Consider the following 24,956-nt stretch of genomic DNA (forward strand, 5'->3'; position numbering starts at 1 on the left):
CCCCTGTCTGTCGGGCGAAAACCGCTCCGGCGGCCGGGAACGCCGCGCCCGCGTGCTCACACCGGTCCCCCCAGCATTCACAGGCTCCGGCCGTGTCACTAAACCCCCCAAGGAATCCACCAGCCAGTCCTCACCCCGGACCGCCGCCTGCTCCCTCAGCTGCATCAGAAGCCTCTCCACCGTGTCCATGCTGAACTTTCTCCTCCGTCTTCTGTTAACTCCCAGCATGCCCCAGGAGACTATATTGACTCTTTCCTAACCCCGCCCCCTCGGCACCCTGGTCCTTCCCTAATTCTTTCCTCTGCTCTACTGTTAACCCCGTCATGTCCGCCCTGCACTTATCGCTTTTGGCTGTCAGCTCCGGGCTCTCTCATATGAGAGTCCAAGGGGCTGCACAACCCGAGAGTACACAAAAAATGGAAAGATTTCCCCAGTGGGTTTTTTAGGCAGCAAAAGGTTGTAAGACGGTAATTTATATAAAAATCTTTTTTTTTTAGGTCAGGAAATAAATGATAGATACAGATATACAATAAATTCAATTATAAAATACAAGCTCTGGTTTTTGACACAAACAACCACATAAAACATCATTCATAGCAAAAAAGACCCCAAGGAAAAAAACACAAAAAGGAAAAGAACGAAAACAGTGAAAAATGAATGTATTACTGTGCCGTTTCTCATTTTATTGTCCAGGGAAAGAGGGTTGCATAATGTTGGCCATCAGACTGCCGACATCTGTGGTGACAGAATCTGGCAGGATCACCATGCTACATTTACACACAACAATATGAAAACACAGACAAAGTCATTATTAAATGATATGCACAAATTTTATGAACATCATATTTTAAAATTGAATTGATAAGTAAACATATTCTTAACACTAAGGTTCTCCTTAAGGCTAGGTTTCCACCAGTCCCCATGATTTCCCATGAGTACCGTTCATATCTGTGTGACTTCAAGACGCAGAAACTTCAAAGTAGTCCCTGCACTACTTTGGTTCCACTTTGATGCGACTTGCACAGACAATGCTTCAAGTCGCGGAAAAAAAATGCCGTAAAATCGCTGAAAAATCGTGCAACTTTGGGGACGCAATAGTGGAAACATAGCCTAAAGGGGTTGTAAACCCTCAAGGTTTTTCACTTTAATGCATTCTATGCATTAAGGTGACAAACCCCCTGTGATGCAGCACCCCTCCCCCCTTTTACTTGCCTGAACCCGGTCTTTCCAGTGATGGGGATGAGCACACCAGCTCCAGCCGGTGTCTCGGGTTCTGATTGGATAGATTGATAGCAGTGCAACCATTGACTCCTGCTGCTGTCAATCAAACCCAAATGACATGGGGGGAGGGGGGGCAAGCCTGAGTCCTGCTGTTTGCGTCAATGGACAGCAGGGAAAGCGCTTCTGTCCGGGCACTCGATGCAGGGAGGAGCCAGGAGTGCCACTGGGGGACCCCAGAAGAGGAGGATTGTGCAAAACCCTTGTGCGAAACCCTTGCTCAGAGGAAGCAAGTATGGCATTTTATAAAAAAAAAAAAAAAAAAAGACTTTACAACCGCTTTAAGCAAATCAGGTTTATTTTAAAACAGTTTAATACAGTAGAATTTGTAAACTAATTGTACAAAATATGGACAACACATGGTACAAAAAGTTCACTCAATCTTGCATAGCTTGACATTATAGGCATGTGCGCCGTCAATAAATGTATTTCATTCCATTCCGTTTCGTATTAGAATTAATTCGTAATTCATGTCTGAAATTCAATTCGGATTCGTACGAAATACGAATTTTCGTTAACTTTTCGTAACAATTACGAATGTTCGTTATGATGAATTTATCATTATGAGGGGCTCCCACCATCCCTGTGCTGTGCTCATTATGAGGGGCTCCCACCATCCCTGTGCTGTGCTCACTATGAGGGGCTCCCACCATCCCTGTGCTGCGCTGACTTCCTGGGTTTATTAACTTTATCATAACGAATAATGGTAATTAACGAAAATTCTAATTTTGTCCGATTCTGAATCTCCCATTGACTACCAGTACTAGTCTCCCACTCCCATGTTAAAAAGGTAATTTTTCCAACCCTCACTCAACAGCAGAAGAAAACCTCTGATTGGTCAACAAAACACCAGTCAGGTTTCTGTTGTAATGGAATTTGGATCCGAAATTCATAAACGAAATTTCATATTTCGTACAAAATTCGGAAAGCATAGAAATTCGTATTTCGAATCCTCCCGAACGTACGAAATTATTGAAATTTATACGAATTTTTAATTCGTACGAAACTACAGTTAAGCATATTTGCATTTTGGCATTATGTGTGCATTGATTTAAAATGGATGGAATTGTTTTGCCATATTCAAATATACATTTTTAATGGAACTACATTTGTTTTCATGTCTGTGTATAAACATTTAGCCCTTAGGGTTTTAAAATCGTCACTATTTGTGATCATTAAAATGCTATTGTCACTAAAATGCAACAACTTTATCTAAAAAAAAAAAAAAAAAATAGGTAGTTTTAATGATATCATCTCGACAATCCTGTAAAGCCCCATACTGTACACAGATTTTCTGCTGATTTTTGTCTTCTGATTTACCAAAACCACGTAGTGCAGGGGCCTGCGTTATTCCATACACATTGAAACTCCTAAGGTTTGAACTCATATTATATGGTTTTGGTAAATCTTAAGACAAAAATCTGCAGAAAATCTGAGTGTGTATGGGGCTTTACTGGTGAAATGATCACGTTGAGCCAATTAAGTCCATTACTAACAGATTTCTGATCTAGGAAAAAACCTATGGAAAAAGGAGATAATATAATATGGCCTCCTCTTTCCCTCTGCTATATTCCGAGCAACTCCATCAGTATGAGTAAAAAGGATAAACATGACACAAGCATTGAAAAGAAAAAAAAAAGTCAGATTCGAAAATATACACATAAGTTGCACATGCTCAACAAAACATTTAATTAAAACATACTGTATGCATTCTATAGTGCTATTTGCAATATAATTGTTTGGCAGGCAAAATAAAAATTACTGACAGCTATATGCAAACTCTTGGGGGCTTGCTTTAATAACTGTTTCTGTTTTACAAGACTTAAATGATTAAAAGATTTGCTTAAGAATCAGAATGAAAACACTAATATACAATATGCTATCATATATAAATCAGACATCAAAGTCACAGTAATACTGCGGCAAGAGATTACAAAAATAGTGCAAAAATCGTAATATTTCTTTTACTTTGTGTACATAGCCAAAGCTAAGAACAGAGAAAGAATACAAAGTGCTCCCAGGCCATAAACTATTGACAATGATTTCTTTTCATGGGTCCCAACCACGCGGGTCCTGGTAGGTTTTAGTACCCGATCAAATGTAGTCATAATTTGCTTTCTGGCCATTGACCATTTCCCTGGTCCTCTCAAGCGATACTGTGCTGGCGTGCATGGGCCAAAGACTAGTTTTAAAGCTAGAATAGGATCTGTCACAAGCAGACCTAGAATATTAGGCTTACAGCCTATTTCTTGGGCTATTTCATCCAGATATTCAATGTAATCCAGCTCAAGACTATAGTCTTTACCAAACCTGTAATAAGCAAAAATTTACAAGATCACCAATTATATATTAATTTCACAGAATATTTCGGACAAAGTGAGCACAATACAACTTTTTGATAAACTTGAAATTGTGAATGGCAGGGCAATCATATACATACAGTGCCTTGAAAAAGTATTCATACCCCTTGAAATTTTCCACATTTTGTCATGTTACAACCAAAAACATAATGTATTTTATTGGGATTTTATGTGATAGACCAACACAAAGTGGCACATAATTGTGAAGTGGAAGGAAAATGATAAATGGTTTTCAATTTTTTTTACAAATAAATATCTGAAAAGTATGGCATGCATTTGTATTCGGCCCCCCTGAGTTAATACTTCTTTGTAGAACCACCTTTTGCTGCAATTACAGCTGCAAGTCTTTTTGGGTATGTCTCTATCAGTTTTGCACATCTAGAGACTGACATTTTTGCCCATTCTTCTTTGCAAAATAGCTCAAGCTCTGTCAGATTGGATGGAGACACACTCAGGGCTCCCACTGATTTTGCATTATGGTGAGTTGAATTATTTCATTACACATCAGTGTGACAGTTTGTGCTTTAATAAAGTGGGTTAAATGAAGCTGACCATGAATCAAGAAGATTGAGGACATCTAGTGGCAGAAGGAAATACTATGGGGACAGCTGAACACAGGCATACCTCACTTTTACGTACACAATGGGGTTTATTTACTAAAGCTGGAAAGTGCAAAATCAGGCTCACTTCTGCATAGAAACCAATGAGCTTCCAGGTTGTATTACCAAAGCTTAATTGAACAAGTTGGGGTTAGAAGTTCATTGGTTTCTATGCAGAAGTGAGACTGATTTTGCACTTTCCAGCTTTAGTAATAAAGCCCATTGTGTACTTAAATGTGGGGTATGCCTGAAGACAGGCATTGCTACAAAAGCTCCTATTTAAAAAAAAAAAGGATATATATACCTTTTCAAACAGATTTTTTGTTTTAGTTCAATGTCCGTCTGGATTCCATCTTGTGACGGCAATTTGCACAAACCTAAAAATGATTAACATTAACAACATAAAACATTTCAAAACATTAGGACATAAATTACATTCTCCGTTATTTGTTGTAGTCTTTATTTGTTGTTTTCTAATATTTATAGATAGATACATCTTGTATTAGGAATTGTTCACACCACTGCACTGCAATAACACTAGTTATGCACGTTGGTGTAATTCAATAACATTCATTCTGAATGGCTTCTTAACACACTTGTGTTGTACTACAGTGCAGCCAGTGACACTAATATGCATTGCAGTGCGCCGATCTGCCAGAAATGCTGCATATCAGATTTTTGGTCTGTTGTGGTGTATTATAAAGCCCATTCAAATGAATGAGCTGCCCTAACACTACACAACAATTCAACGCTTAGAGCAAAGCAGTGGATTGGGATTATGATAATGGGTACTAAGGTCTGCTGTTGCATATCTCACCTTTACTAGCCACCTTTCAAGGATGCCTAATGTGTGCACACTGGTACTTTGATGCCCCCAGAAACATAAGTGCAGAAATATTTTATCTTAACAGGAGGTCACTCTTTGCTAAGGATGAGCTAGGAATGGGGAAGTAATCAATGTAAGTAGCCAATTATCATTGTAGTTAGATAATCAAAGCCAATAATCTCAAATCAGAAAGATCAAAGATTAAAAGTTTAGGAAGGCAACAGGGTCTAGAGGGCAGAGAAAAAACAGGATTCAAACAAGCAAGGAGATAAAGGCAAATATACAGGAACTTGGAGACCAAAGAATACCTAGAAAACTCTGAGGATAGAATAAAGCCTGGTACAAACTACAGGCATACCGCACTTTTAAGTACACAATGGGGTTTATTTACTAAAGCTAGAAAGTGCAAAATCAGGCTCACTTCTGCATAGAAATGAACGAGCTTCTAACCCCAGCTTGTTCAATTAAGCTTTGGTAATAAAACCTGGAAGGTCATTGGAATGCAGAAGTGAGCCTGATTTTGCACTTTTGCACTTAGCTTTAGTAAATAAACCCCATTGTGTACTTAAAAGTGAGGTATGTCTGTATTGTTTTTTCTCCATTCAACCCAGCGGGTTAATCAAAACAAAACCTGTCAGCTCCGGTCGGAGCTGCCATACTAACTATGCAAAGTTAGTCCAGCGATCTCCCACTGAGCTGTTGTGTTCTGACAGGGGGACAAACCCCCCACCAGAAAACCCTGATCAGCGCTCTCTGCCATTGGCAGAGAGGATTAGTTTCATAGTTTCATAGTTAGTAAGGTTGAATAAAGACACCAGTCCATCCAGTTCAACCCGAGTGTGTCTATAATTGTCCCTATCCCTGTACTTTACACACTCACATTGGTCCCTACCCACAATCCAAGGTCCCCATTCATATACTAAGGCCAATTTCGGACAGAAACCAATTAACCTACCTGCATGTCTTTGGTCTGTGGGAGGAAACCCACGCAGGCACAGGGAGAACATGCAAACTCCAGGCAGGTAGTGTCCTGGTTGGGATTCGAACCAGCGACCCTTCTTACTGCTAGGTGAGAGTGCTATCCACTACACCACTGTGCCGCCCAGCTGCTGGTTTTCCAGCATGCACGACTGACAGAAGCCGGCTTGTGTTGGACAGACTGTCATACGCACAGTGTATTGTAATGTCGGACCTTTTTTTTTAAACTGCAAATATCTCCCGACATTCTGCCAGTGTGTACCTGGCTTAAGGATTGCATGACAGTCTAAAACAGGATTACAGGAAAACAGGACACACACCCTGGTGACAGCAATTTTAGTGTTGCAACAGGAAACTATAGAATAGACTCTGGTGACCTTTTAGGAAAGTATAAACCAATAAAGATGCAATTAAGTGACCACCTAAATAATAAATAACAAGTGGGTTTCAGAAAGGAAAAACAAAAAAATGGTAAGTGCAATTATATAAAAATAAGCTTACAAAGTAGTGCACCAAGACTTTAATATCATTTGTGAAAATACTGGTCTATAACCTACCACCCATGTCACTGTCATCACCTAATAACCTAATTAATGATGTTTCCACTCACTTGGAGCAGACAGCTATGATTGGAACATGGTAGTCAGTAAAATCTTACCTAATTCAGTAAGCTCTGGAAAAAGTTATTTTGCAAAGTGCAACTTCACTTGCAAACTGAAATGTTAATTTGCCTTTCGTAAATCATCCCCTATATGTACAGTGAAAGAAAAAGCCTGGAAGTAGAGTACATGATCACACATATGTGCAGGACATACAGACCTAACAGTAATCATGTCTGGCATGCACAAAAATGTAGGTGCTGGTTTTGGCCCAGAGCACTTGAAATATTTACCCAATTAGGAAGTACCCAGAAATACAAGCATATCTACTATCTACTAAAGGTGTCCTTTAATTTTTGTTGCTTGTTCATAGATCAGGACCTTCATTAATCACAAAATTATATTTCTACAAAAGGATAAATGTTTAATTTGCTGTGTGCATTACTTATACCTAAAAGTGAAAATCATGCGGAAAAACCTGGCTTAGTACTTTTCACCACATTTATACAGTCTTACCTTTGAAGACTCTTGTTATCCATCTAGCCTGTATTTCTGAAACTGCCATGATTGCACCAATAGGCTGAATAAGACCAATGACACCCAGTGTGGCCTTTTCCAGGTTTTTAGGGAAGACACCTTTGTACAAATTTACGTTGTTATCAACCTTTATAATGGATTCATCAAGGAATGGAAATGAGTAGTGATATCCCGTAGCAAAGACAACAACATCAATGTTTTCCTCAATGCTCCCATCATCGAACTTCACAGACGTTTCAGTGAACTCTGTCACCATGGGCTTCACCAGCACATATCCACAAATGATACGACTCGGCAGTTCATCATTAACAAAAGGTTCTTTAAAGTGATTACTTTGAAAAAATGCAACCAATAGATGATTAGTATAAAAAAAATCAAAAGAGATGAGACACTTTTTTTTTCTGCAGTTCAGGACCCCAATGGACACCCATCATAATTGAGTCACCTATCGCTTTGTAATCTGACCTAAATTAGTCATTGATTTTCATAGCTAGACATACTTTGCTGTACTGTGGGCCAAAAAAACTAACCATAGGGAAATAAAATATATTCAACAGGACGATTACCAATTTATGTTGGTTCTAAAGGCAAGACATTCTTACATTAAAGCATTCACTGCATTAGGGGTAAAAATGTCACAGTAAGTGCATTTCCCCCTCAGCTCCCCTAATACCCACCACTGCTCTTGCTCCATTTTCACACAGGCACAGAGGCAGCAGTGAAAGCCACTGTCTCCTGATGCTGTCAATCAAATCCTGTAAGGAGGGACTGATGCCAAGCTATGCTGTTTGTGTCTATAGATGCACACACTGCTCAGCTCAACACATGGGGGCCATATACACTCACAGTCCAGTTGTAGAAACAGAACGGTATTGAAATATAAGTTTAGTAATGACCAACAAGACTGGGCACACTCACAGGATGTACAGCAATGAATAGTACCATTAGATCTGAGGTGTACTGACAGTGCTTGTCTTGAGGGGCTGAATGTGTCCTGGCCGGTCCATACCCAGGTGGGGAGGCTTCTAGGATGGATAGCGTGCCCCTGAACTTCCCCTACTCATCTAGAACCTCTACCTGATGCTAAGCACTGCCCCTGACAGATGAGTTACCTCTAGGATAACACTAACAGATATGCACGCCAAACATGGGAGTCAGGGTCTTAAATAGACTCTGCCTGACCCAAGATGGCCACCAAAGACACATGCGATGCCAGCATCCAATTGGATGCATTTGTTTTTCTTTTTGTTTGGGCAAAAAGAAAGCCTAAAAAAGAAAACAAATTCAGCCATCAGATTTAAGAATTGCTAAGCTGCAATATAATAACTGTTTGCTTTTGGGTTTAATATTGCTTAAATAAATCACCAGTAAAATAAACATAACTAGCAAAATGATACCTGTCTCTAAGCTGAAGACCATAGTGAGCATGGTTAAACCATTCATTGATTTTCTTCTCAGTGAGCCATAAAGCAGTAGAAGTTGGCAGTGTATTCCTCAACAGAGTCTGAAACCGTGTGTCATAACAGATGTCCCATGGATAACCTTGGTCAAATACACGACTCATAACCCAGCAGCCTCTCCGAGTGCTAAGATATACCTGCAAAGAGTAAAATACTGATATCTACGGTTTTAGATTATTTTATACCAAATCTACTTGTGTCCTAAAAATGACCATCATGTGCAAAAAGAAAACTGACTTTATGTTAAAGTGGAGTTTTGCCTGGAAAAAAATAAAATAAAAGTCATCAGCTAAAAATACTGCAGCTGATGACTTTTTAAATAAGGACACTTACCTGTCCAGGGCACCCGCGATGTCCTCACCTGAAGCGGATCCATCCCTCGGCTCTGGCATCTTCGGTAAGGGAATCAGGAAGTGAAGCCTTGCGGCTTCACAGCCTGGTTCCCTACTGTGCGTGCGCAAGTCAAGATGCGCATTCTGACTGGTCCCTGCTATCTTCTGGGGCCTGTGCGTCTCCAAGAAGACAGCGGGGGGGGGACAGAGGAGGGGCTGGACATGGCGTAGATCGCAACGGATTCTGCCGTGACCTTTCCCCCGAAAGTGGCAGAAAATACCTGTATTAGACAGGTATCTGCTTCCCCCTGAAAGATGCCAAATGTGACACTGGAGGGGGGGGGGGAAACCGGATAAGTAGAAGTTACATTTTTGGGTGGAACTCCGCTTTGAGATGACATATTTTCCAGGACATGAAAAGATACGTGAAGGAGAGCATACACCTAATGACTCATATTTTAATCAAAATCTTTCCTCTATATTTCCAGGCTTGTAATACTAGGAAAATATATTCTTATAGAGTGTGAACTGGGTTTTGTATTTTCTGCACTGGTAAAACCATTACTTTCTGGGAGAAAATCATTCACTAACACATCTTAGCCTTCTGTTCCTTACATTTCAAGATTTAACATTCCTGACACTTTGGTTTTGGAGATATTTATTTCCTGGGTCCAACTCCTGTATAGTGCCCCCGTGGCCTCCATTAGAGAGGAGGGTAGGATTTCACAGTCATTTAGTCTAGATAGGGGACTAGACGGTAGAAATGGGCGCCGTCAATAAATTTGTTTCGTTCTGTTCCGTTTCGATTCGTAATAAAATTAATTCGTACTTCGTATTTCGTGTCCGAAATTCCGTTCTGTTTCGTACGAAATACGAATTGTCGTTAGGTTCGTTAACGTGTATGAACGTTCTTTACGATGAATTTAAAGGCAAAAATATACCTCAATATGACAGTCGATGCTGATGGAAGTTTGGTTTTTATCCGAAATACGAAATTCCGTTGAAGAATTTCCTATCCGAAATATAAAGTTTCATTAGATGAGAAAGAGAGAAGATTGTCTGCCATGCACCGCTGGTCCAGTTTGCGCCTGCTCCTCCTGGGGCTGCTTATTATGAGGGGCTCCCACCATCCCTGTGCTATGCTGACTTCCTCCTGGGGCTGCTTATTATGAGGGGCTCCCACCATCCCTGTGCTATGCTGATTTCTTCCGGGTGCTGTACCTCTGCTGTGCATATTATGAGGGGCTCCCACCATCCCTGTGCTGTGCTGACTTCCTCCTGGGGCTGCTTATTATGAGGGGCTCCCACCATCCCTGTGCTGTGCTGACTTCCTCCTGGGGCTGTACCTCTGCTGTGCTCAGTATGTCAGTACAGCACAGGAGTACAGCACCCCTCATAATAAGCAGCCCCAGGAGGAAGTCAGCACATCACAGGGATGGATGGAGCCCCTCATAATAAGCAGCCCCAGGAGGAAGTCAGCACAGCACAGGGATGGTGGGAGCCCCTCATAATATGCACAGCAGAGGTACAGCCTCAGGAGGAAGTCAGCATAGCACAGGGATGGTGGGAGCCCCTCATAATAAGCAGCCCCAGGAGGAAGTCAGCACAGCACAGGGATGGTGGGAGCCCCTCATAATGAGCACAGCAGAGGTACAGCCCCAGGAGGAAGTCAGCATAGCACAGGGATGGCGGGAGACCCTCATAATAAGCATAATGACTGAGTCATCGTCGATTCGACGACAACTGATCCAAAATCCGAAATTTCGTAAACAAAAGTTCGTATTCCGTACAGAATTCGGACGCACGGCAATTCGTATTTCGGATCCTCCTGAACGTACGAATTTGAGATTCGTACGAAACGAATCGCACATGTCTACTAGACAGGGGTGCCCTCTAACCCAATTACTCTTTGCCCCAGCTATAGTACGGGAGGATGCTAGGAATGTTGGTTTTGATTATGGAGAGCTCTGTGAAAAATAACCCTTTACGCAGATGATATGTTTTTCTGGGGGACACGGATACTTCTCTTAGAGAGGTTATGGAGATAATAAATACTTTTGGATCATATTCAGGTTTAACGATCAACTGAGCCAAGTCTGCTCTTCTTCCTATTGGCGTAGAAGTCTCCCCGACTTTATCCACATTCTGTCCTGTTCCTTTAGTCCAAACGTTCAAATAATTGGGCATACATATCTCACCTACCATAACAGATTACTGCACACTTAACATTGTCCCTGTTCTACATAGGTTCAAAGCTAAGATTACCATTTGGAATACATTGTGGCTTTCTCTGATAGGGAGAGCTAATTTTATCAAGATAAGCCTTATGCCCCAGCTTCTTTACTTGCTGCATGATTCCCTTAGTAGGGATCCCCCTCTATATTTTTCGGCTAGTCAACACTATTTTTTGTGCTCTGCTTTGAAAAGATAAGTCCCCTAGAATTAAATTGGAGAAGCTACAGTGACCTAAAGACTGAGGTGGAGTTGCACACCCTAACCCGAGGTTGTATTATTTGGCATCCCAAATGCAGCATCTAATTAGGGCATTCACAAATGGATCCATTAGCTCATTATCCCAATCTGGACACTCCATCATAAGACACCATATGACACTTCAGGCCATACCCGGGGACTTGGAAGCCTCCTGCTTTGTTTCCTCATATAGGCTCTATCCTACTTACTCGTTGATCCAACAAATCTGGTCCAAGGTGCGTTCCTTGCAGGTTGTTACGAGTTTTATGAAGTAAAGTCCACTCTGGGGCAATTCTGCATAAGAAGAATTGATTAAGTTGCCCTGCACACAGATGTGGAAGAGATCGGGTATCACTCATTTAAGGTGAATCTTTCAGAATGGCAATTTTTGCTCATTCGAAAGACCTGTAATCCACCTTCCGCCTTCCCTCCAGGATTCAAATTCACTACTTGCAGCTCAAACATGCTGTTTGCGCTCAGGCCACTGATTGGACTTTATCCCCTACACCCGTGTATAGGTATATTCATTCTGTGGTGGACACAAAGGGTTTTATTTCAGACTGTTATGGTATGCTACTACCCTCATACTTGGAAGGTTACCCATGTAATTCCAAAGACAAATGGGAGCGAAATGTGGGCCCCTTGGAACATGAGCTCTGGGACAATGACCTAGACTCTGTCCTGCATATCTCTCTTAATGCTGCCCAGAAACTCTCACAACTTGATATTGTGCTTCAAGCTCATTATACTCCTTTACAGCTGCATGGGTATTCAACAAACCCCACTCTGTGCTAGGTGTACCACTGTGACTGGGGACCTTATCCATCTACTGTGGAGATGCTCCAAGCTGAATCACTACTAGGCAGCTGTGATTAAGGCCTCATGCACACGAGACGCAGGTGAAAACTCTGCTCAAAAAAAGCTGAAACGCGCGTTTTGCCGCGTTTGCATGCCACGTTTAGCTGTGTTTAGCCGTGTTTAGCCGCATTTGCGTTTATAAGCATTTATAAAGATAACATCATGTACACCCTCCCCAAGCTCTCAAAGCATGTTTTTTTAACTATTTCTGCTATTTTGATCAGAGTGAGCAGCAGCAGCATAGAGAGCAGTTGTACACTTGCATTTGCCTCTCTTTCTGTGGTATATATTTTGAAATGGATCCCATACTGAAAATATGTCAGGAAATGCTCCTGATGTTGCTCTTGATGAGACAGCAACGTCGTCGCAAATTTCGTAAGAAGCCCAGAGTCAGAGCTCGTCGATATTGGACCCATCCATTCATGGGACAGTGAATGTCTGTTGGATATTTCACAAACATTTATGTGCAGCTGCGTACCTACCCCGACAAGTCGGGTTACAAAATTTCATTCTCTAATGCAGAAAAGTGCATGACATTTTGCGACCCGATTTTGTGGCCCCCTATCTCGGGGTCACTTCGTGATATGAACCTCAAATTTTGATATGTTGTAGTGCTAGTTACAAGGTGTCTGCATACCGAATTTGGGGTTCCTGACAATAAGTGGCCCCAAGATATTGGCCCCCAAATTCAGGACATAAAATGTCATTCTCAGGCCGCGTACACACGCGGGGACTGTTCGCCCAACTTTGTCCGCTGAACAGTGTTTCGGCGGACAGTCCGCCCGTGTGTGGGCTTTCAGCGGACAGTTTCAGCGGACAGTCTGCTGAACAAAGTTTTTCGGAAATTCCGAAAAACTGTCCGCTGAAACTCTGTTTCAGCGAACAGTCCCCTCGTGTGTAGGCTTGTTCGTCAAACTAAGTTCCGCGCATGCTCAGAAAGGATTTACACGCCGAAGTTTGCATTGCAGTGTATAGGACGTCGTATTTTTCGTCCCGTCGTACGTGCCGTTCACGTCATCGCGCACGGTTTCAGCGGACTGTTCGTTCGTCGTGTGTGGGCAAGTCCGTCCATGCTAATTTTGAGCGGACTGTCCGCTGAAACTGTTTGGCGGACAAAGTTGGGCGAACAGTCCCCGCGTGTGTACGCGGCCTCAGATCATATTTCTGAGTTTTCAGGTCCAAAAAATTGGGTTCCTTTAAAAAAGCTTATAAACGCAAACGCGGCTAAACGCGTTTTTCCACGTTTTGCCGCGTTTAGCCGCGTTTTGCATCTGAAACGTGGAAATTTTTGCGTCTGAACCCATTTTTTTGCTTCTGGAAAAACGAGGTTAAACGCAACTGCATAAAAACGGCAAAAAAACGAGACTGTGTGCATGGACACATAGGATAACATTGAATGAGTTCAGGGGCAGTTGAAAAAAGTGTCCAACTGCATCTGAACACGCGTTTAACTGCGTCTCGTGTGCATGAGGCCCAACACTATAAATTTGGTGTTTTGTGGAAATCTGCAAGGACTCCCACCCATGAAGAATAGATCCTTAACCAGTTCCTGACCGCCGGCCGTCAAATGACGGCCAGGCGGCGCAGCTATTGCGGCGGGAGGCCGTCATATGACGGCCTCCCGTTTAAACAGGGATGCGCGCGATCGTGCGCGCGCATCCCTGTTTCTTCGGTGGCGGCGTGTCACGGAGACACCGCTCGCCACCGAAGGGGGTGAACAGCCATTCGTTATGGCTGTTTACCACGTGATCGGCCGTGATGAAGTCACGGCCGATCACAGATGGTCACACCCCCTACGTGCACGGCGCATGCGCGCGATCGCGAGCGCGCTGCGCGTGCACGTCGGTGGCGGCGTGTTCCCCGGGAACACTGCTCGTCACCGACACTGGTAAACAGCCATTGGCTGGCTGTTTACCCACGTGATCGGCTGTGATCCTTTCACAGCCGATCACTAAAATGTAAACAAACCGCGGTAACGGGATGTTACCGGGTTCTCCTCCTCACACACCGATCGTGTGTGAGGAGGAGATTGCGGTAACATCTCGTTACCGCATACAGTGTACACCAAACATACTGATTGCCCCCCCCCCCAATAAAGAGGACCTGTCACCACCCCTCATAGTACCTGTCAATCACAGTCCATCAGAGTACCTGTCACAGCCCATCAGAGTATTTGAGTACCTGTCCCAGCCCATCAGAGTACCCGAGTACCTGTCCCAGCCCATCAGAGTACCCGAGTACCTGTCCCAGCCCATCAGAGTACCCGAGTACCTGTCCCAGCCCATCAGAGTACCCGAGTACCTGTCCCAGCCCATCAGAGTACCCGAGTACCTGTCCCGGCCCATCAGAGTACCCGAGTACCTGTCCCGGCACATCTGAGTACCCGAGTACCTGTCCCAGCCCATCAGAGTACCTGTCCCAGCCCATCAGAGTACCCGAGTACCTGTCCCGGCCCATCAGAGTACCCGAGTACCTGTCCCGGCCCATCAGAGTACCCGAGTACCTGTCCCGGCCCATCTGAGTACCCGAGTACCTGTCCCGGCCCATCAGAGTACCCGAGTACCTGTCACGGCCCATCAGAGTACCCGAGTACCTGTCACGGCCCATCAGAGTACCCGAGTACCTGTCACGGCCCATCAGAGTACCCGAGTACCTGTCACGGCCCATCAGAGTACCCGAGTACCTGTCACGGCCCATCAGAGTACCCGAGTACCTGTCACGGCCCATCAGAGTACCCGAGTACCTGTCACGGCCCATCAGGGTACCCGAGTACCTGTCACGGCCCATCAGGGTACCCGAGTACCTGTCACGGCCCATCAGGGTACCCGAGTACCTGTCACAGTCCATCAGAGTACCGAGTACCTGTCACAGTCCATTAGAGTACCGAGTACCTGTCACAGTCCATTAGAGTACCGAGTACCTGTCACAGTCCATTAGAGTACCGAGTACCTGTCACAGCCCATCTGAGTACCCGAGTACCTGTCACAGTTCATCTGAGTACCTGTCACCGCCCTTCAGAGTACCCAAATACCAGTCACCAAACCATCAGAGTACCTGTCACCAGGCCATCAGAGTACCTGAGTACTTGTCACCAGGCCATCAGAGTACCCGAGTACCTGTCACCAGGCCATCAGAGTACCCGAGTACCTGTCACCAGGCCATCAGAGTACCCGAGTACCTGTCACCAGGCCATCAGAGTACCCGAGTACCTGTCACCAGGCCATCAGAGTACTCGAGTACCTGTCACCAGGCCATCAGAGTACCCGAGTACCTGTCACCAGGCAATCAGAGTACCCGAGTACCTGTTCCAGTCCACCTGAGTACCCGAGTACCTGTCACAGTCCACCTGAGTACCCGAGTACCTATCTCCAGCCCATCAGAGTACCCGAGTACCTATTTGCAGCCCATGTCTCATAGAATATACGTTGGGGTGTTTACTTTCCAAAATGGGGTCATTTTGTGGGTAATTTCACTGTCCTGGTGGTCCAGGACCTTCAAAAGTGTGATGGGTAGGAATGAAATGAGATGTGTCATTTATGCTCCTAGAACGTACTACTTCAATGTTTGGCCCATCTATGTGGCCAGGCTGTGTAAAAGTCCTACACATGTGGTATTGCCATACTCGGGAGGAGTCGCAGAATGTATTTTGGGGTGTAATTTTTGCTATATACATGCTATGTGCTAGAAATATCTTATAAATTGACAATTTTGTGTAAAAAAAAATGTGTTTTAATTTTTTTCCACATATTCCAAAAACTTCTGGAAAAAAATGAACCGTTCAAAAGACTCATTATGCCTCACAGATTATACGTTGGGGTGTTAGCTTTCCAAAATGGGGTGATTTTATGGGAAATTCCATTGTCCTGGTACTCCAGGGCCTTCAAAAGTGTAATAGGTGGTTGAGAAATGAGATGCGTCATTTTTGCTCATAGAACGTCTGAAGGTACTACATCAATGTTAGTGCTCTGTATGTGGCCAGGCTGTGTAAAAGTCTCACACACGTGGTATCGCCGTACTTGGGAAGAGTAGCAGAATGTATTTTGGGGTGTAATTTTTGCTATATACATGCTATGTGTTAGAAATATCTTATAAATTGACAATTTTGTGTAAAAAAAAATGCGTTTTAATTTTTTTCCACATATTCCAAAAACTTCTGGAAAAAAATTAACCATTCAAAAGACTCATTATGCCTCACAGATTATACGTTGGGGTGTTAGCTTTCCAAAATGGGATAATTTTATGGGAAATTCCATTGTCCTGGTACTCCAGGGCCTTCAAAAGTGTAATAGGTGGTTGAGAAATGAGATGCGTCATTTTTGCTCGTAGAACGTCTGAAGGTACTACATCAATGTTGGTGCTCTGTATGTGGCCAGGTTGTGTAAAAGTCTCACACATGTGGTATCACCGTACTCGGGAAGAGTAGCAGAATGTATTTTGGGGGGTAATTTGTTGTATACATATGCTGTGTGAGAGAAATAACCTGATAATATGACAATTTAGTAAAAAAAAATAAAAAAAAATAAAAAATCTTCATTTTGCAAAGAATTGTGGGAAAAAATGACAACTTAAAAAAACTCACCATGCTACTTACTTAATACCTTGGGATGTCTACTTTGTAAAAAGGGGTCATTTGGGGGGTATTTGTACTTTCCTGACTAGTTAGAGTCTCAAGAAATGAGATACACCTGATGTACTGAAGGCCTGATCAGAAGTGATGAATTTTCAGTGATTGGCACCATAGATTGTAGACTCTATAACTTTCACAAAGACCAAATAATATATACTAATGTGGGTTATTTTTACCAAAGATATGTAGCAGTATAAATTTTGGCCAAAATTTATGAAGAAAAATTACTAATTAGCAAAAATTTATGACAGAAACGAAGAAAAAGGCATTTTTTTCACAAAATTTACGTTTTATTTTATTTATAGCACAAAAAATAAAAAACCCACTAGTGATTAAATACCACTAAAAGAAAGCTCTATTTGTGTGGAAAAAAGGACGCAAGTTTCATATGGATACTGTGTTGGATGACTGAGTAATTGTCATTCAAAGTGTGAGAGCGCTGAAAGCTGAAAATTGGTCTGGTCAGGAAGGGGGTGTAACTGCACTGTACTGAGGTGGTTAATATGGGTTATTTAGGAGGGAAGGAGAGGCTTTCTCAGCTAAGAACACCCTTCTGCCTGCATGTCTGCCCTAATGGCAAATGGATTCCAGGAAGTAAATGCTACATGAATCATCTGCACTTGCTCAAGATGGCCACAGCCATAAATGCTAGGGGCTGTTTTTCAAAATGATTTCTCAGCAATATAAAGCATGGAGATATGGATGGGGAGTTTGCTCTTAACTAGTAATAATGAATTAACCACTCGACCTCCGGAAGATTTACCCCCCTTCATGACCAGGCCATTTTTTTGCGCTACGGCACTTTTAACTGTCAATTAAATAAATAAAATTTATGTCCTTTTTTTCCCCTCAAATATCACCTTTTTTTGGTGGTATTTGATCACCTCTGCGGTCCTTATTTTTTGCACTTTAAACAAAAAAAGACCAACAATTCTGTAAAAAAAAAAATTACTTTCTGCTATACAACATATCTAATAAAAAACTTAAAATGTAAATTTAGCCAATATGTATTATGCTACATATTTTTGGTAAAAAATCCCAATAAGCATATATCATTTGGTTTGCGCAAAAGTTATAGCGTTTACAAACTATGGGATATACAGTGCCTTAAAAAAGTATTCATACCCCTTGACATTTTGTCATGTTACAACCAAATATGTAAATGTATTGTATTGGGATTTTATGTGATAGACCAACACAAAGTGGCACATAATTGTGAAGTGGAAGGAAAATGATAAATGATTTTTCAAAAAGTTGACAAAGAAAACAAAAATTCACCGCTCCAGGTCAATCCACCGGCAGGCTACCAACTCTCCAGATAGGTGGGGGTTCCAGGTGCAGGCTGATTGCACAAGCCAAGTATACAGGAAACGAACAAAACTCTGGACAGCCACACTCCGGATTAAGTAAAAAATTAAAATGCCTTTATTTCTTCAAGTGAAAAAACTCCATATCACACGAAACATCACAGCAAAGGGAAAAATAGAACAAAATACTGACGCGTTTCACGCTAAAACCAGCGCTTACTCATAGCTATGCTGTGAAGAAATAAAGGTATTTTAATTTTTTCCTTAATCCGGAGTGCGGCTGTCCAGAGTTTTGTTTGTTTCCTGTATAAATGATATATATATATATATATATATATATATATATATATATATATATATATATAGATATATATTATATCAGTGGACAAGGTCATCTAGAGCCCTGGGCAAAAATGGCAAGTTGCGCCCCCCCCCCCCAAGATGTATGAGAATTTTGTGTCAGTAAAATTCCCCCTCCAGAAAAAGAAAAAATTGAGCACTAATCTGCATGCTTACCCCCTAACCGTAAATCCCCCCTACCAATACAAATCTGCCTCTTACTGAAATTCCCTAGCACAAATCTTTGCAAACCGCCCCCCTCCAGCTTAAATCCTGTAATTACCCATAAGTCCCCAGCACAAATTCACTTCTCAACCCCGAAAAAAAATTCCCCCTCCTAGTAAAAATCTTTTACCCTTCAAATTTCCCCTCTAAGCCCAATCCCCCCCAGCACAAATTCTCCCCAATCCCCCATCCTAGCACAAATCCCCCCAAATTTCCCCTCCTAGTACAAATCCTCTACCCCTCAAATTTCCGCTCTGAGCACAAACGCTCTCCCCACCTAGCACAAATACTCCCAATCACCTTCCCCCACCATATTACCTTTTCTAGCACATCTCCCCACATTTCCCCTCCTAGAACAATTCTTATCCTCTGCCGCCCCCTAAATTCCCCCTCCTAACATAAATCCCCCCCCCAACCTCCTTGTCGTACCCCCCCACCTCGCATGATACCACAGTGCCCAGGGCAGCTGCCCATTATGCCCACCGCTTGTCCCGGCCCTGGGCTACATGTCCCTATACGTGTGTAAATGCCAATGCCTCTGTGTGTCAGTGTTTCCTGTGCATGCATGCACAAGATATTTTCCATATGCAGAAGTTTCTCATTTACATGCGTACAGAGGCATTGAGCGATTCACTTCTATAGTCGGCTGTACGCACCACATACAGGCCTGGGAAAATGCTGAGAATTTTATGTTAGGCAAGTGTTATGCTTGCAAATGTCCATGTGCAAGAGACCTTATGTATATACATAATATACAAGGTTCGTGAAAGAAGCTAATGCAAATAACAAATACAAGTATAATATGTATGACTTTATTTCATTTAATTCATAGAAAACATTTTATCCTACCTGAGATGCAGTGCGGCTAAGCTCCACAGCTATATCTGCTCCTGAATTTCCCAATCCTACAACAAGAATCCGTTTCCCCTTAAATCCGTTGGATGTTTTATACTCTCTACTGTGGAAGTATTTTCCTTCAAATGTATTTATTCCTACAAGATAAAAAAAAGTGACAATGTTAACTTGAAACCAAATATTGTTCTATTAAATCTGGAAAATGACAAGGGGGGAATTTACTAAAACGGGTGCACTCAGAATTTGGTGCAGCTGTGTATAGTAACCAATCAGCTTCTAACTTTAGCTTGTTCAATTGAGCTTTTACAATAGAAGCTGATTGGTTTCTATGCACAGCTGAACCAGATTGTGCACAATCTGTGCAGACAGTGCAAAAAATTTAGTAAATCCCTCCCAATGTGTTATTTTTTTTTTTTATGTATTTTGTAGTGACTCACTATGGGGTCTAATGTTCGTTGTGTTGACGTGACAAACATTCACAGGATCAGAATGAAAATTGCTGTGGCTCCTATATCGTCAGTACCATCTAATACAAACATTGCACAGAGGAAAATGGTTTTAGATATGATGTCATCACACAAATTGCCGGCGGGGGTCTGGCATTGTGGAGCAGCCTGGCCCGATTTATGAGATAGTAGGCAAGCAGGAATTGCAAATATATATATATATATATATATATATATATATATATATACGCACTTTATGTTGGAATCAACGTTTTTAAATTACTACACTATTGCTTGCATTCGTAACCTCTTTGTTGATTTCCGGCCATTAATGACATTGATGCAGGAGCCGTGGTTCTGAGTGCCTATTGGTAGTGCATATTTAAAATGCTGTTCACCATTTTTAACCACTTCAGCCCCGGAAGGATTTGCCCACTTCAACCAGGCCATTTTTTTGCGATACGGCACTGCATCCCTTTAACTGACAATTGCGCGGTCGTGCGACGCTGTACCCAAACAAAATAATTTTTTACCCACAAATAGAGCTTTCTTTTGGTGGTATTTGATCACCTCTGCGTTTTTTATTTTTTGCGCTATAAACTCTCCTCACAGTGATCGCGGGTCCTGTGCATGCGCTATCCTCCTTGCACAGACCGACGTACAGGTACTTCAGTTCACGCAGGAGAGCCGACCTGCGGCAGTATATCTGCGTGAGCTGGTCACCAAGTGGTTAAACCATATTGTCCACATCATCTGTGATCTCACTAATCACATGGTGTTGTCACTTATGTTGGAATATATTGCTACAGTGGATGGTCTAAGTGCTATTGACCATTTATGTTGTGAATGATCCACACTGTCTGGTAAGAGGCTCACGTTTGCTTTACTTACATGGGGAAATGAAGCATGTGTACTGTATGTGGTGAAACTTCATGAGGTGCCCCAGGAATTCCATACAGACCCTTAAAGTGGTTGTAAAGGCAGAATTTTTTTTTATCCTAATGCATTATGTGCATAAAGATACAAAGCATTCTGTGTGTAGCAGCCCCCCCTCAGCCCCCCTAATACTTACCTGAGGTCCCTCTAGAACCAGCGATGTTGCAGGAGTGTCTTGACTGTTCAGGAACATCCCTCCTCATTGGCTGAGACAGCAGAGCAACGCCATTGCCTCCCGCTGCTGTCAAAGTCAGTCAGCCAATGAGGAGAGAAAGGGGCAGGGCCGGGCCACGGCTCCATTTCTGAATGGACACAGGGAGCTGTGGCTCGACTTGGGTGCCCCCATAGCAAGCTGCTTGCTGTGGGGGCACTCGACAGGAGGGAGAGGCCAGGAGCACTGAAAGAGGGACCAGAGAAGAGGAGGACCCAGATTGCTCTGTGCAAAACCACTGCACAGAGCAGGTACATATAATATATTTGTTATTTAAACTTAAAAAAACAAGACTTTACAATCACTTTAATCCAAATATGCAGCCTGACTGGACAGGAAAGGACCCTGGTCCTGAACCATACCAGGCCGCTTCCCTCAACATGGGGTTAATTAGGACAAGAGTCTCTTTCCCACAACCCTGGCTGGTGGTTGTAGGAATCTGGAATCCCTCTTTAATATAAGGGGCCCCCAGATACCGAACCCACCAACCTACAAGATTGAGTATGGAGTACTCATTCACAAACTCACACATGCATACAACTCACATACTGAACACACATACACCAATTGCACAGGTTGGACTGGATAGACTAATGTCTTTATTCAACCTTACCAACTATGAAACTCATTCACAATAACAAATTGTAACCTAATAATAAAGACCCCCAAATGTCCTTTATTAAAAGAAAAAAAAAAAGAAAATCCCCCTAAAAATGTTCCCATTGTAAATTCTTCATCAATCACAATGCCCATTGTCTCGTAAAAAAAAACAAAAAAAAACAGATGACCCCCCACACACAACATTTTCCATTGCTACAGCAATGAGTGGCAGCTTCTCAAGACATCATCAGCTATATACAGTAAAGGAAGAGGCAGGGATAGTGATGATATTTAAGTGCATGCAAATAATCAATTTGCTCCTTTCAATCTGTTAAACATACAATCAAAAGCATGTTGTAATATCTGTTGAATACGTGCAAAGAACGTATCTGCTGATTTTGCCACAAATCCATTGAGTTTCTAACCTCCCATCACTCTGCAATGTAATCTTAGGTACTGTTATCAGCTCTGCTCAGGTCATCTCTGAACTACAGAACACTTCCCTGCTCTGTTATAATACGTGAGCTTTATTCGACCCTTACTTGTGCTGGATCACATAGTCCAGTGAGTCTAAAATTGTTTCAAGGGTCTTTCATGTTGGTGAAATACTGGAGCTTCTAGTGGATTATAGAAGCGCTGTTCCTATTTGTATATGTTTATTTTTTTCAGATGGGACATTGCATGTCTCCTATGCAATAAAGACCTTCCCTGCTCACAGTTTTGTTACTGGAGACTAGGGTATCACCAATGCCCATATTAAGCATTTGCACAAGTACTTGTACTCATGCAAATTCCCCAATACCTGAAACCGATTTGAGTCCAATTGAGTCCATACGAAATTAATGGGCTCATGTTGCACTGCAAAGAATCGCATGTGGTTTGAACAGGAATGCAGTGAGATTCCTGTCTGAATCACATGTGGTTTCCCCCACTACTTCTGTGTGAACCTAGGTTTGTCATAGTGACTTCAGCCTGGGTTCACCCGGTTAGGGAAACCGCATACAATTCGGACAGGAATCACACTGCATTCCTGTTCAAATCACATACGATTCTTTGCAGTGCAATTTGAGCCCATTCATTTTGTATGGGCTGAAATCGCACCACAGACTTATTGTACTCCATATTGGGTGAGTACTTGACGGAAAGTATTAGTACTTGTACTCGCTGGCAAAAACCCCATATTGGTGCAACCCTACTGGAGATGTTGGTTCTACTATAAGGATTCAGTGGATAGCCTGCTGAAATGATTGAATTATCTGTTTCTCAGAATACATATATTATACATCTGTGTAAGTTACCAATGCAGACATTTGTCTTGATCTACTCATCTGTATAGGTTCAGACCTTAACTCTTCCTTCTCATAAAAAAAAAAGATAAAACTTTGAACTTGAAGGATTGCCCAGTAGTTCTTAAAGTAGGACGGATAAAAATAATGCTCACCGGGAAAAGCTTCCAATGGATAGTGTGGGTCTGTATGGTGTCCAATGCAGACCATGACGGCCTCAAAAGTGCTTGTCTGTTTTTTTCCAGCTTTTTCGGTCTCAACTTCCCACTGACCAGTCTTGGGAAAATCAGGATGTTTTTTCACACTGCAAACCACTGTCTAAAAACATAATCAAAATACGGTACTGTAGGATTTATTAAAATAATTGCCGCCTAGTTGAACATGGACCGTATTAATAACTATATATGAGATTATAACCATTATTACTTGTGACACTACTGTGTCCTGCTATTTCTATATAGTTTGTAATTGTCTCATGCTTTTGTTTATTTGTGCCTTTGTATTTCTAATTACTTTATTGTTACAGGTTCTTACCCCCCTCCTGGTTCCCCTGTGGGCTTGGGTCCCAGGTTTTTCTCCCGGCAACTGGTGGGGCTCTTGGGGGTCTTGTGGGTGGAGCATCATGTCTTTTGGTGCATCACTGCCCCTCACCCCTTGCACGTGTCCTGGCTGACATGGATTGGCTATGGGGACGTGAGCGCAGATGTGCGCACGACTTCCCTACGCATGCACAGTTTGGAGCTGGTACTGCACAGGCCTGCCTGCGACAGTGTCACTCGCAGCCGGTGCTGGGCGCCTGGAGTGTGAAGGGCGCGTGCGCATCAGTTGCCGCTGCGCACAGTGCTGGGGTCAATTAGCGGGGTTGAGAAGCATTTATAGCCGCATTCACCACTACCCTGGCACGCCAAGACGATCCGGAGAACCCTAGGGGTCATATTGCAATTGGTAAGTGAGCATGTTCCAGACAGGGAGCCACATTGATATATATAAAAATTTCAGTACACTGGTGCATTACCATGCTCATGTTTACACAGATGACCACAGATGACCATTTATACTTAGAGTGCCCTAACGTTCTGGATGTTCCTCCATCTCGCATACTGATGCCACTAGCGAGGCTGAGTTTTTTATCCACCGTTGGGTGGACAGCCTCATGTTCTTCTCCGGGTTCTAAAGAAATTAATCTGTTTAACTTATGGGTAATTATATTGATTTTCTGCCTTTGGCACCCAGGTTTCACTAATATCTCACTCATCACGATTTGCTTTCACTACAATCTTTGGGCATTCTCTTGGGAGTCCCATTCCATCTTTTAGTCCCTGTGCACTATTATATCACAGCGAGCTACACACATTGTTTAATGAATTATTTATTTATATATGTGATTGTTTTTCACATTCCAGCATGCGTTCACTTTCACTCACGTTCATCTCCAACAACCAGTTTCGATTCCTCACACTTCCCATCTGTGGGATGCTTTTTCCATTTGTCCCTTTTCTAACTCATCACCCTCAGATCCTATGCCATTTCTTTCTCCCTTTTTCTTTCTCCTTTCTTTTTCCCCTTTTCCGTTTTTCTTCTTCACCCTGGTCCTTTTCCTTCTTCTCACCCTGAAAGTGTTTATCTACATTGTATTTTTGTTCTGTTCCCCATTTTATCTTTTGATCATATCTCACTCTGTTGTTGTATACCTAACTGTGATCTATATATATATATATTTTTAGATGTATGTATTTCCTGAAGAAGCTGAAAAGCAAAACTAGTCGAAATACGTCACCTCCTATACCAGCCCTTGATTATTTGCATTGTCAAATGTTTTTATACC

At 42.5% G+C, this 24,956-nt stretch overlaps 1 protein-coding gene across 1 annotated transcript in view; it reads right to left on the reverse strand.

The window, feature by feature from the left end:
* Nucleotides 1-1,573: 1,573 nt before the first annotated feature.
* LOC143928258 (dimethylaniline monooxygenase [N-oxide-forming] 2-like) overlaps nt 1,574-24,956 on the reverse strand; it is a 66,350-nt gene continuing 42,967 nt past the window's right edge. The window contains exons 4-9 of the mRNA XM_077453020.1: nt 23,287-23,449; nt 19,647-19,789; nt 8,575-8,774; nt 7,157-7,509; nt 4,542-4,614; nt 1,574-3,588 (exon numbers count right to left, since the gene is read on the reverse strand). Of these exons, the coding sequence (XP_077309146.1) occupies nt 3,243-3,588; nt 4,542-4,614; nt 7,157-7,509; nt 8,575-8,774; nt 19,647-19,789; nt 23,287-23,449 (1,278 nt within the window). The 3' untranslated portion in view covers nt 1,574-3,242. The remainder of the gene's footprint in view (nt 3,589-4,541; nt 4,615-7,156; nt 7,510-8,574; nt 8,775-19,646; nt 19,790-23,286; nt 23,450-24,956) is intronic.

This window comes from Lithobates pipiens, unplaced genomic scaffold (assembly GCF_037356315.1).
Source record: "Lithobates pipiens isolate NorthernLeopardFrog02 unplaced genomic scaffold, aLitPip1_a1.2 Scaffold_23, whole genome shotgun sequence".
NCBI lineage: Eukaryota > Metazoa > Chordata > Amphibia > Anura > Ranidae > Lithobates > Lithobates pipiens.